This window comes from Phocoena sinus, chromosome 16 (assembly GCF_008692025.1).
Source record: "Phocoena sinus isolate mPhoSin1 chromosome 16, mPhoSin1.pri, whole genome shotgun sequence".
In the NCBI taxonomy this organism is placed as follows: domain Eukaryota; kingdom Metazoa; phylum Chordata; class Mammalia; order Artiodactyla; family Phocoenidae; genus Phocoena; species Phocoena sinus.
Window position 1 is genome coordinate 36,703,601 of NC_045778.1, and position 12,738 is coordinate 36,716,338.

At 56.7% G+C, this 12,738-nt stretch overlaps 1 protein-coding gene across 1 annotated transcript; it reads right to left on the bottom strand.

Annotated features, from left to right (window-relative positions):
- Window positions 1-461: 461 nt before the first annotated feature.
- SYT15 (synaptotagmin 15) lies at window positions 462-9,172 on the bottom strand. The gene is given in 9 exon segments (XM_032609286.1): window positions 462-1,553; window positions 2,477-2,656; window positions 3,577-3,700; window positions 4,325-4,495; window positions 5,990-6,173; window positions 6,175-6,303; window positions 7,225-7,371; window positions 7,911-8,103; window positions 9,122-9,172. Coding segments are annotated over 9 exon segments (1,278 nt in total). The 5' UTR covers window positions 9,129-9,172; the 3' UTR covers window positions 462-1,410.
- Between the last annotated feature and the right edge of the window lie 3,566 nt (window positions 9,173-12,738).

Here is a 12,738-nt window from a genome sequence, read left to right on the forward strand (position 1 = left end):
ATTCTGTCCTGCAAAGGGAAAACTTACCAACTTTTCCAAGTGGCCCTGGAAAGGTCACTGACAGCCATGAACCTCCCCTTGAAATGTGGAGGTGGTTGGCACCTGTGGTTTCATGACCCCAGGTGAAAGCGGAACAGTTCCATTTTAGTAGCTGGCTATACAAACACACAGAGAATGCCTATTATGTGTGTGCTACAGCACTATTAGAAATTCCTGGAGCGTGGACTACATTAAAAATGTACCCGTGAAATAAGTGAGGAAAAGCAAACACAAGGTATTCTGTGCGTATGGACCACCACCAGCAAAGCTTATATTTGTGCATTGGCAGACAATGGAGGTGAAGTCAAAGAGGCACAAACCGACGTCAACATTCACTACTTGCTTTTGCAGAAGTTGCTTCACTGCCTAAGAAAAGAGAAGATTCTGTTCTAAGTGTTGTCCGAATTACACAGTAACGAGGCTTGGATCTGCAAGTTTAGTAGCATTTGGGTGACAATACAAACTGCCTGATAAGTAACAGTGACAAGCACAAGGGCTGCCGGTGACCTTGAGTACATCTTCAAGGGAAGTTGAGGGGACTTCCATCTTAATGAAGTTTACACCGACACCTACCACAACACAATAATCATAGTGGAATTGCTAGGTTTATGGGAAAAGCTTTCAGCCCTATGGGCTATGCTTTGGCCACATGCTTTCACCATTTCATGCCCAAAGTGAGAGCCCCAGGAGCGGACGCCCAGAACCCGTCCACCACTTGGTACCTGGTGGGCTGCTTTCTCCTGCAGGTGTGAAGCGAGTGAGTCGCGATCCCCAGGAGCCTTTTCTCCCAAGCCGTGCTGCCCAGGCATCCTGGGGACTGTTCCGCACCTACATGCTGATCCAGTTTCTCAGATTGTGCTATTTATTGTGGACCAACCGAAATAAACGCTTTGGGCAGTTCATTTTCTCCACCAGGCAGAAGGCAGAGAAACCACAGAGGAAAAAAGTGGAGGCTGAGCATCAACACATCATCAGTTTTCCAAGTTTCCCTGGCACTCTATGCAATGTGCACAGCTATGCTTTCACTCTAGAGAGTATTTCTTCCCAATGCCTGAGATTCCGGTCCAATTCGAGACTGGGATGACCAGGAGCCAGGATTCCAAGCCCAGGCAGCCCCATGGGTAAAGAAGGATGGAATGAGTCGGGAGGGCCTCTCGTGCTGGTGAGATGTAACCCAGCGGCCGCAACACTGTCCTAGCAGGGGCTCTCCTGTCGTCTCTTCTCTCCTGCACATCGGCACTCGTGATCCCCCGGCTCGGGCTGGTCCTGCAGCCCAGTGAGAATGCTGGATGCAGCGTCCAGGCCTGTGGCTGTCAGGCCTGGCTGTGGGGAGATAGGGCTCCTGGAGCAGACCCGAGGTCCCTGCCGGGGTCAGGGCTCAGTGGGGTGGCAGAGCGCGTGCCAGCGCCTCACCAGCTCCTTGGGTTTGCTAAGCATCTCGTTCCAGTGCTCCAGCTCTTTGCCTCTGGTGTACATGTAGGGGCCCACCACCACCCGGCCCAACTCGCGGCTCCCTGCAGGGGGGCGGGGCGGGAGAACACTGTCATTTTCTGGAGCCCAGAAGCCACATGACCTCAGCCATCCCCAGTGCCTTCCCTCTCTCTCTCTCACTCTCCCCTCGAAGGAAGTAGCCAGCCCCCTCCCTCTTCAACAGCCTTCAAAGAGGTCTTGACTTTGATCTGGAGTGGTAGCTGGCAGGGGAAGGGAGCCCAGGTGGAGAGCCTGCCTTTCCGTTGGGGCACCCACTCTGCCCCCACCCTCCCGGTGGGCCCTCAAACCTGCCTCACATCAAAGAGCTGAGGGAGGAAGGGGCCCCTCCAGAAGGAAGCCGTCTTCCATCAGCCTACTTGTATATTCAGGGGGAGTATCCAACAATGATTTTCACCTACCAACTACCACAGTGGAGAAGGGGCTTAAGCTCTGGCCCATGAGACCAGCTGGCCCGACAGCTCTGCCTCAGTGACAGTGGACACTGGGGTGGGGGGCAGTATGGGAGAGCAGCCTGGGATAACTCCACCCTCTCATCCACACTGAACCTTACCCAGGACCCTCAAGCCTTGTACAGAAGGCGTGAGGCAACACAAGAGCCCATAAAGACCCACGGCACCTGGTCATTGGGCTGGTGGCACGTAGCTGTGCCATCTCCCAACCTCTCTGGTGATTTGCTCCAGGAGGCGGTAGCAGAGGCCATCCTTTAAGCTCTTTCTAGGGTGCTATGGACAATCAAACCAGAGTAAAGCTGGGTGTGAATCGCAGCTCTCTCACTAGCAAGCTCCGTGTTCTTGGGCAATTATCTCAGTCTCTCTGAGCGCTAGTTTCCTTAGGCGGAGAACAGAAACCATACAGCTCCCTCCAAAGGGTCCGTGCTTCCTGAATGCACAGCAGCTCCTCCTTTGCCCATTGCCCCCACGGCCTGAGGTTAAGGGAGCAGCCTTACTGTCCCCTTCGGCCCTCTGCAGCACTGTCAGGCTGAGGGTCCCCGTGTCCAGCTCGGCAGGGTCGGCCTTGAAGCTGAAGGTCTCGCTGTACACAGGGTTGGCGGAGCCCAGCACAGCCGAAGTCTTCTTGCACTTGACAAACTTGTTGTGGTTCATCAGAGACACCTTGACAAGCACACCTGGGGGGCAGTGCAGACCGCGGGCTAGGAGGGGCGAGCAGGGGCCCAGCCTCCAGCCTGTGGGAGGTCCGGCTGGGAGGGCACATGCCCCGCCTGGGCGCCAGGACCCCATTACTCACAGCTGCTGCAGCCAAAGGGCGTTACAAGAGGAAACGGGGTTGATTAGTGTACTGCCTGCAGCCGGGGAAACGCTCGGCTCCCTTCCCCTTCTCTCCTCTCTGTCTCCTGCACGCACCCACGGCTGGGCTGGCCTTTGTTCCTGGAACCTGGCACCACACCCCCATCCCTCCCCACAGGGGGCAGGTCCTGCCTGCCGGGTGCTCGGGCCTCCTGGGGCCCCTAAACACCTTCTTCAGAGGTCAAGTTTTTTGGGGGGTGGCTTAGATGGGTTTTGGCTCCGCAGTGGAGGGTGGAATGCCAGCTTGCTTATAGTGAGCCAGAAGCAGAGACGCGTGGGGGCGGACACTGTGTGGCTGGGGGGGTTCACAGTGGGGCGGGACATGCGGGGTGCCCCCAGCTCCCAGGCTCCAGTTGAGTGACCAGCTCTGCACGCAGGGGTGCCCCCGCCACCCCCAGCTCCCGGGGCAGGGGGGCTCAGGGCCTCTTCCTGGAGGAACTGGAACCTTCGCAGAAGGGCAGGGGCGGAGTCAGGCAGCGCCGCAAGGAGCCAAGACACCGCTTTGCGAAAAGGGAGGGGCAAACTTGGTCTCAGGTGTCTTAGGGGTCTTGATGGAGGCCAAGGAGATGCAGCCCTGGGATTCACATAAGGAAGCAGCTTCTCACGCCACAGCCGTGCAGCGTGGGAGGGCGTGGCTCGGGAGGCAGTGATGCTCCTGGCAGCATATGCGAGCAGAAGCTGGACGGCGGGGGTGAGCGTCCTAAGCTCACGGGGTGGGCCCTGCCCCAGGGCGAAGGCTTACTGACAAAGCTCGTGTCATCCTGGAGGAGTTGGAGGCCCTTGGCTCACAGCACGATCACCGTGAGGTGGTTCAGGCAGTCGTCGTAGCTGAAGCAGAACTGGAGGTCGCCAAACTTGGAGGGAGGCTGGAGAGGCCGAGAGGAAAGCACCCCTGTCACCCTGGTAGGTACTGGAGGCCCCCATGCCCTCCTCCTTCCTCCCAGCAGGCAGGCCCTGGGTACTCCGTGACATAGCCACACTCCCTCCTGGAGGCCCACCCACCATTTTACAGATGGGGAAACTGAGGTCTGAGGAGTTGAAGGGGCACGCTGAAGATCACACAGTAGTAAGGACCAGAGCTGAGGATTCAAACCCAGGTCTGGGGTATTCCAAGGCCTATTCTGAGCCACCCGGACCCTCACTGGGGGTTGGGGGAAGGGTAGGTAGTTTCCTTGGCTGGTCCGTTTGGGGTGTCATCTTTCACAGCTGTCTGATCTGGATAGGAATCGAAACGTGGATTTTTCAGGATGCTCCAAGTAATCTGACCTCCAGGGCAAAAGAGGCTCAGGCACCCCTCCCTGCCCAGGCTCCACACACCCTCCTTGTCCCACGCAGCTCCGGCCCGGGCCCACCATGCTGAGTCACGCTTGTAGGGGTGGTGGGCAGTATAATGAGGGCTGACACTGGCCAGCAGGTGCTGGGCCACACCTGCTGGCTGTCCACGGTAGTCTGACACATGGTGGCATATGTCTGGTGACCCTGACCTTTACCTCCAGGCTCTCAGCCTCCAGGTCTCTCCAGATGATGAGCCGACAGTCGCCCGCCAGGGTCTCCGTCTTCAGGGGGAACAGCACCTGGCCCAGGAGCTGGTGCTTCCTCTGCCTGTCCACGTGGTACACCGAGAACCTCAGCACCCTCTGGGTGATACTCTTGCTGGGCACCTGAGGGAGACGAGGGCCCAGCTGGGCTCAGGTGTGGAGTCAGGGGATGGGATGGCGTGGTATGTTCTGGATACAGGATCCTTCAATGAGGGGTGTGTCAACCAGGGACCTGTGCACCCCAAACCCAGGCATCCTCAGGGGACCCTTTGCTGCCGTTGGGCCAGTATCCCGGGGAGGTGGCAGGGTGTGCCAGAGCCTTGCCACGCTGAGTGTGCTCCAAGGACCAGCAGCACACACCACCCCCTGGACCTCAGAAGTGCAGGACCTTAGGCTCCACCCAGACCCATGAAGCAGGATCTACATTTTACAGGGCATCCAATGATTTGCCTACACATAAAAGTGTAAGAGGCTCCCGCACTGGAGCCCAAGGAACCCGCCTGTCTCTGCTACCTGAGTTGGGCACCTGAACAGCCCTCTCCCTGAGACTCAGTCTCCTCACCTGTAAAACGGGATAATGTTTCTTACTCTCTGGGTTATAAAACCACGAATGGCAGATGGTTAATTAATAGTGATTTTCTTCTCTTCTTCTTCTCCTTCCCCTTCCCCCGTAAAGCACAGAGAGGCCAGGAGCAAGTCGGTGCAGGGACAGGGCAGGGAAGTGATGGGTGTAACCACGCAAGCGTGACGTGCGGCTGATCCAAGCCTCCCCACCTTGGATCTGGATGTCCTAAGAGGAGCGGGTTCACCTGTGAATTCTCACAGCCTCGGCACCAGCAGGACAGCCAGGGGCTGGGCCGCGTGCCACCCCTCTTCTCAGTGCTCAGCCCCGGAAGAAGGCAGGAATCACACTCTTCCCAGATGCAGACTGGCCTCTCCTTACCTTGCCAACCAGCCTGCTGCCCTGCGCTTAAAAAGGTTTGTCCGGGGCCTCTCGGCAGCTCTTGGTTGCTGGCTTCCCGTAAGGGCCCCAGTCACCTGCTGAGGCTCCCAGGCCGCCGTGAGCTTGGCTCAGTGCCCCGGCAGCCTCAGCACCTCCAGACCCTGAGCTCATCCGCCCACCATGCTGCCAAGGCACCACCTGTCGCAAGATGGCTCTCAGGTCCTGCTCTGGCTTCTGACGGGACGGGTGAGTTCCTGCCCCCACCCCAAGGGGCCTGGGGGGTCTCCCCCTCCGCCTTCCATGGATAACCTTGCCAGAGAGCTCCTCGTGTTCCAGGGCTTTGGGGTGCCTCCTTGAGCTCCATGAGCCAGGGCCTGGCATTCAGTGGGTGTTCCAAGAATATGTTTCTGTTTCTCACCTCCAGGCAACCTGGACAGGAGGAGCCTAGCCCTCTGCCCCCTCATCCCTCAAGTCTCTCATCTTCCCCCACCATGCAAGTGTGAGGGCTCTTGTACACCCTGACCTGGCAGGAGGGGTAAAGCAGAGCCTGTGGCACAGGGGTCCTGGGGGCTGCAGAGCCGTGGTTAGCACAGAAGGCTGGGGCTCTCCTGCTCAATGTCTGTCCTTCCCAGGAGGGAGAGGGCCCCAGACCCTGCCCGCTCCAGAGGCCATACCTGAAAGACGAAGTGCTCGTCGAACTGTGGGCCGGTTCCGCATTTGGTCTTGGACTGGAGGAAGCGCCGCTCATCCGGTAGCAGATGGAGCTTCACCAGGGGGCTACAGGGCTCTGAGGGGGCTTGCAGCCGCTGTGCCTGGATCAGGCCCACCAGCAGTCGCTCGGCCTGCTGCTGGTATTGCAGAGAACCACAGCCGCCCCAGGCAGCCCTCAGGGAAGTGGGTCTCACTTTTGTCCTCCGGGATCTTGTAGAGCTCTGGATTGATGGTCCCCACCACGCATGCGTCTCCTACAACACAGGGGCTGGGAGGACTGGCAGGCCAGGGGAAGGCAGGGGCATGGGGGACAGCAAGCTCTGGGCTCCACTGCCACACCTCTCCTGGCCCAGCCCTTCCTGGCTGAGCTTTGACCAGGCAGTTCACTGGCCTCTCCTGACCACGTTCGCTCCGCTCTCTTCTCCAGACTGAACACAGCCCCTCTCTCTAGTGCAGCTCCCCTAAGAGGCCTTCTCAGCACTAAGGCATTCTACATCCAGGCCTGCTCCTCCCTGGGGCTCCTAGCGGAGGCCACAGTATTCATTCAACCCCCGCTCCCGTGACTGACCCCCACCCCCAGAGGTCAGGGCCTGCAGGGCGGGGCGCAGTTCCCAGCATCTGGCCTGGCCCCTTTCCGTGGTGTCCAGAGGGTGTCTCAGTAATATAGTGTTGTCCCTGTTCTTCCTCTTTAAATTAGAAGGGCCCAGCTGATTACTGGGTGGTTCCGGGGAGGCCTTCAGAGCACAGAGGCAGCAGAGAGCTGTGCGCCCAGCTTCCACCATGCTGCCTTCTGCATTGGCCAACCCATCATCCGGAAGCAGGACACAGCACAGGTTCTGCACCCAGGAACACCAGGGTTCCAATTCCAGATCTGTTGCTTACTGCCTCTGTGACCTTGGGCAAGGCACTGTTAACCTCCGGAGCCTCAGTTTTTTAATGTGTAAAATGGGGTGATAATCCCTCCCCCAGCCCCAGAGTTATGGTCTAACTCCAAAATGGCACATGAAGCCATATCTGGCCCAGGCTGGGGTGCGGCAGGCATTTGGTAAACGCAAGCACCTGGAAAGAGTGGTCACTGGGTAACTCTGGCATCCCCAGGGCCATCCAGGCTCTTTTCTGGAGCCAGGCCCATGAAGCCAGATGGGTCCGCCCTGGCCTGAGCAGACCATGACCCCTGGGCAGGCCCTGGTGGGCACACTCACCAAGATTGCTGCGGGTGGCATGAGGCAGGAGCTCCGGGGCTGGGCAGGGGTCCTGTGGGGCCTGGGCCCACTCTCTGCTGCTCAGGGGCACCCAGTCTTGGCTTTGGAAGGAAGGGGGCACCACGAATGGTACACCTGGTGGCCTGTCCAGAGGCATGGATATGACACGTAGGTGGCTAGTGAACAGTGTGGCCTCAGAGCGCTCAGCCCAGAGGGGTTGAGTGCCAGGCACCGGAGGAGAAAAAGCCAGCCGGAGCCAGGAGGAGGCAAGAGCACCATTTTCTGGGCCCACACCAGGGCACACACACACACAGCCAGAGGCAACACCTTTGTCTGCCCACAGCAGTGCTGACTTGGAGAAGGAGCACAGCTTCCGGAGTAGGCCTGCCTGGGTTTGAATGCCTCTTCTGCCACTTCCTAGTTGTGCTATCTGGACCCATTACTTACGTCCACTGAGCCTCGCTTTCCTTAGCTGGAAAACGGGCTTCATAACACCTGCCTCACAGCTGTGGTGAGAATTGTGGGGTTTCTTTGTGATAGCTCCCGGCCTGCTTCCAGCACAGAGGAGGCCCTCCATAAACAGACCTTTCCTTCCCCACGCCGCTCCAGGGGAAACGCCACAGGGAGGGCCCGAAGCAAGAGCAGGAGCTCCCTTGGCCCCAAGGCCCCAGTCCTGCCTCACCTGCTCACCTGGGTTCTGGCATCCGGTGGGCAGAGCTTGTGTCCCTGTGTGCTGGAGGCTGCCGTGGTCCCTGACAGCTCCTCATAGGCGAACATGACGCGAAGCCTCTTCCAGAGACACCGGCTCACCACCATCAACAGCAGCGGTAGCAGCAGTCCCCCAAGGATGCCCCCAATCACCAGGGCCACCTGCTCTGGGGGCAGACACCATCCGGATGTGAAGCCTGGGGAAAGCCACTCCCCTTCACACCACTGGGAGGCTGGGGACAGAACTTGAGCAGCAAGCCCACCCCCCTGGGTTAGACCCCAGGGATAACACAGAGGCAGGTTTAATGTATCTGCTGGGGAGGGCTGCTGCTGGCTGGGCTCTGCTGGGTCTCAAGGAGAAACCATTTCCCTTATGGTCCTAGTGCACTGGGCAGAGCTTTCTGGTTTCCCTTGGAAAGCAGCTGGCCCGGGACTTGGGATTCTGGGTGAAATGAACCATTTCCTTGTGCTCCTGCGTAGAAATTAACCCTTCTCTTATGAGAGCCGCCATCTTCCCTGGACTCCTGTTCAGGCTTGAGGGTGAGCTGGGCACCCTGCACTTAAGGAAAGCAGGGGAAGGGATGACGCCCTGGGGGGCACTCACAGCCCTACCCTTTGGGTCCTGGAACCTGCTGAGAGGCTGGACTGTAGCTTGAATTCTGTAACTTTCTCTAAAAACCGCTCCCTCCACCGAGCCCTCTCTCACAGCAAGCCCACTTAGCGGAGTCGGTGGGAGGCGGTGGAGGGGATGTGGATGAAGATGGGAGCAGCGAGCGTGAGAAACCAAAACACAGGCACTCTGCTACCGGCACCTGCACCCCACACTTGCCCGGACCTGGGAGGCTTCAGTCTGAGCCGGCTGAGAGAGCTCGGACCCTCGATCCTGCGCTAAGCAAGGAAGGTCCCTCTTTCGGGTCACGTGCGGGCGCGGGGCTTCCCGGGCTCTGGGGTCAGGACCCGGTTGGGTGGTGAGAAGGAAAGACACCCACACCTCCTGACCCGCAGCTAGCTGCGATGAGCGGGCCTTACGCTCCATCCCCGCACCCCGCTAGGAGCGGGAGGCAAGGCAGGGCTGCGCCCCAGCAGAGGCCCGCGGGGTGAGGGAAAGTGCTGCAACGGGTGGCTGAGGGGCCGGGGCGCGGAGCGCGGCGCCGGGGTAGCGGGTGAGGAGGCGAGGGCACTTACCCTCCATGGGGCTGCTCTGGCCGGCCGTTGGGGCGCGGGCCCGGGGCTCGGTCGCGCCTCCCGCCGCCGCCGCCGCTGCAGCCGGGCGGGTTTTTAAAGCGCCAAGCGGGGCCGTCGGACGGAAGCGGGGGACAGTACCTCTTCGCGCTCCGGTCAGCAAAGAACGGCGGGGGCAGGGACCCAGCTCCCGGAGGCCGCGGCTCCGCCCCTGCCCGGCCCTGGTCGTGGCCCTGGAACGGCGCGGGGCCGACCATGCGCTCCCGGAACCGAAGGGCTCCGCGCGGGGCGGAGCGCCCGGGGCTCCCCGCGGCTGAGGCGCGAGGGCCAGGTTTCCCGGGCGCAGAGCTAAAGCCTGCTCCGCCCGCGTCTGGTAGACGGCTCCGCACCTGGCTCTTCACCCCTGGCGGCCTTGGCACGCGCTGTGCCCGTCTAGGAATGCGCCTCCACCTTCCGCAGATCCTCTGCAGACTGAGGCCCAGCTCCGACCCCTGCTCCCGGGAGCTTTCGCGGATTTCAGGGCCGAGTCTCCGCGCCCTGTCCGGCCCCGGCGCTGCGGTCTGACCGCGGGGGAGCGCAGGGCAGCGTCCAGGTTTACAGGTTGGCCGGCTCAATAGACACAGCAATGAGGCGTTGGAGAGCGCAGATTCCGCAGCTCAGTTGGGTTAATAATAGTACTCCCTCTAGGGTTAACGTATCTAATGTATTCAGATAGGTGACTGGCTCAAGGTTGGGGGAGCGCGGCGCGTGCCAGCCTCTATTGTGATTATCTGACGGAGGGCGGTTTCGCCTAGGCCTCCTCCCTACTCTGCACCACAGTAACCTTTGTTTGTTTGTTTGTTTTTTGGCCCAGCCGTGAGGCTTTCGGGATCTTAGTTCCGTGACCAGGGATCCAACACGTGTCACCTGCAGTGGAAGCGAGGAGTCCTAACCACCCACTGTCACTATTTCTATAGTGATTACTGTCAGACTGCAGCGGCTACGCCAATGGAGGCTGGTGAAAGCAACCTTGACGGAGAGGCTGGAGTAAAGGCCCTCCTGGTCCGCAGCCTGCTCTCACCCAGCGTGCAGCCCCGTAGAGGATGAGCACTCTCCCAGGGCCCGCAGGGCGTCCCTGCGGAGAGCTCTTGTGGGAGCGTCTTAAACTTCGAAGCATCTGTAAGTGGGGAAGGAAAGGAAGATATCTGTGGGCGGAGGGAGGGTCGGTCTTGTTGTTTCACGGTCTTGAACGTTGTGTCCAAAGACAGAGCCTGAGCCCGGACCTTGCTCCCAAGTGACACCTGTGCCTATCAAGGGAAGGAGGAGGCAGGGTAGACAAGGTGAAGAGCCCGCCAGTCTGTCAGTGTGCCTTAGGCCTCGCCCTGCCTGAGCCCTAAATGACCTGAGGTGGGATGGGTGGTGAACAGGGATCCCTCTCCCTTCAGGGGAAGGAGTTTATCTGGGAGCCTTTGGTCGCTAGAGTGCAGAGGAAATGTGGTCAGTCTTTTTCAGGATCTAGATGGGCGTGGGGTGGTGAGAAGATGGGGCCCCGAAAGTGTCCCGGAGGAGTGGGACCTCTCATTCCACTCCACCCCCTCACCCTGCTAGGTGGAGGCAGGGCATTTCCCCCACTGCCCTTTCCCCTCCCTCCGCGACCAGTCTTATTGGCTGGAGTGTCTGGAAGACCTGAGGCCCTGACCTCTGCTTTCACCAGGCTGGAGATGGGGGCGGTGTCTCAGGAAATGGGGCTTTAGTGGCCCCAGACCTCCCCGTCTTTCCCGTCAGGTCTGAACTGGATGTCTGTGTTAGTTTCCTGTTGCTGCTGTAACAAATAACCACAAATTTAGTGGTTAAAAAACACAAATATGGGCTTCCCTGGTGGCGCAGTGGTTGGGAGTCCCCTGCCGATGCAGGGGACACGGGTTCGTGCCCCGGGTCCGGGAGGATCCCACATGCCGCGGAGCAGCTGGGCCCGTGAGCCATGGCCGCTGAGCCTGCGCGTCCGGAGCCTGTGCTCCGCAATGGGAGAGGCCACAGCAGTGAGAGGCCCGCGTACCGCAAAAAAAAAAAAAAAAAAAAAAAAAAGAAAAACACAAATATATTACCTTACAGTTCTGGAGGGCAGAAGACTAAAATGGGCCTGCAGGGCTGCTTCCCTTCTGGGGAAAATCCACTTCCTGACCTTTCCCAGCTTCTAGAAGCTGCCTTCATCTTCAAAGCCAACAGCAGCACTTTCTCATCTCTCCGACTTCCTGTCATCTACATATCTACTTTTTCTGCCTTTCTTTCTTTTTTTCTTAAATTTTATTGGAGTATAGTTGATTTACAATGTTGTGTTAGTTTCAGGTGTACAACAAAGTGATTCAGTTACACATATACGTATATTAATTCTTTTTCAGATTCTTTTCCCATATTGGTTATTACAGAATATTAAGTAGAGTTCACTGTGCCATAGAGTAGGTCCTTGTTGGTTACCTATGTTATATATAATAGTGTGTGTATTTTAATCCCAAGCTCCTAATTCATCCCTCCCACCCACATTTGCCCTTTGTTAACCATAAGTTTGTTTTCAAAATCTGTGAGTCTGTTTCTATTTTGTAAATAAGTTTATTTATATCATTTTTTAAAAATTAGATTCCACATATGAGTGATATCATATTTGTCTTTCTCTGACGGACTTACTTAGTATGATAATCTCTAGGTCTATCCATGTTGCTGCAAATGGCATTATTTCGTTCGTTTTTATGGCTGAGTAATATTCCATTGTATATACATAGCACATCTTCTTTATCCATTCATCTGTCAATGGACATTTAGGTTCCTTCCATGTCTTGGCTATTGTAAATAGTGCTGCAATGAACATGGGGGTGCATGTATCTTTTCAAATTATGGTTTTCTCCAGATGTATGCCCAGGAGTGAGATTGCTGGATCATATGGTAGTTCTATTTTTAGTTTTTTAAGGAACCTCCATACTATTCTCCATAGTAGCTGTACCAATTTACATTCCCACCAACAGTGTAAGAGGGTTCCCTTTTCTCCACACCCTCTCCAGCATTTATTGTTTGTAAACTTTTTGATGATGGCCATTCTGACTGCTGTAAGGTAGTACCTCATAGTTTTGATTTGCATTTCTCTAATAATTAGTGATGTTGAGCATTCTTTCATGTGCTTTTTGGCCATCTGTATGTCTTCTTTGGAGAAATGTCTATTTAGATCTTCTGCTCAATTTTTGATAGGGTTGTTTATTTATTTATTTTTTTGACATAGAGCTGCATGAGCTGTTTGTATATTTTGGAGATTAAACCCTCTTTGGTTAGTTTGTTTGCAAATATTTTCTCCCGTTCTGTGGGTTGTCTTTTTGTTTTGTTTATGGTGTCCTTTGCTGTGCAAAAGCTTTTGAGTTTAATTAAGTCCCATTTGTTTATTTTTGTTTTTATTTTCATTACTTTAGGAGGTGGATCGCAAAGATATTGCTGCAATTAATGTCAAAGGGTGTTCTGCCTGTGTTTTCCTCTAAGAGTTTTATAGTGTCCAGCCTTACATTTAAGTCCTTGATCCATGCTGAGTTTATTTTTGTGTACGGTGTTAGAGAATGTTCTAATTTCATTCTTTTACATGTACCCGTCCAGTTTTCCCAGCA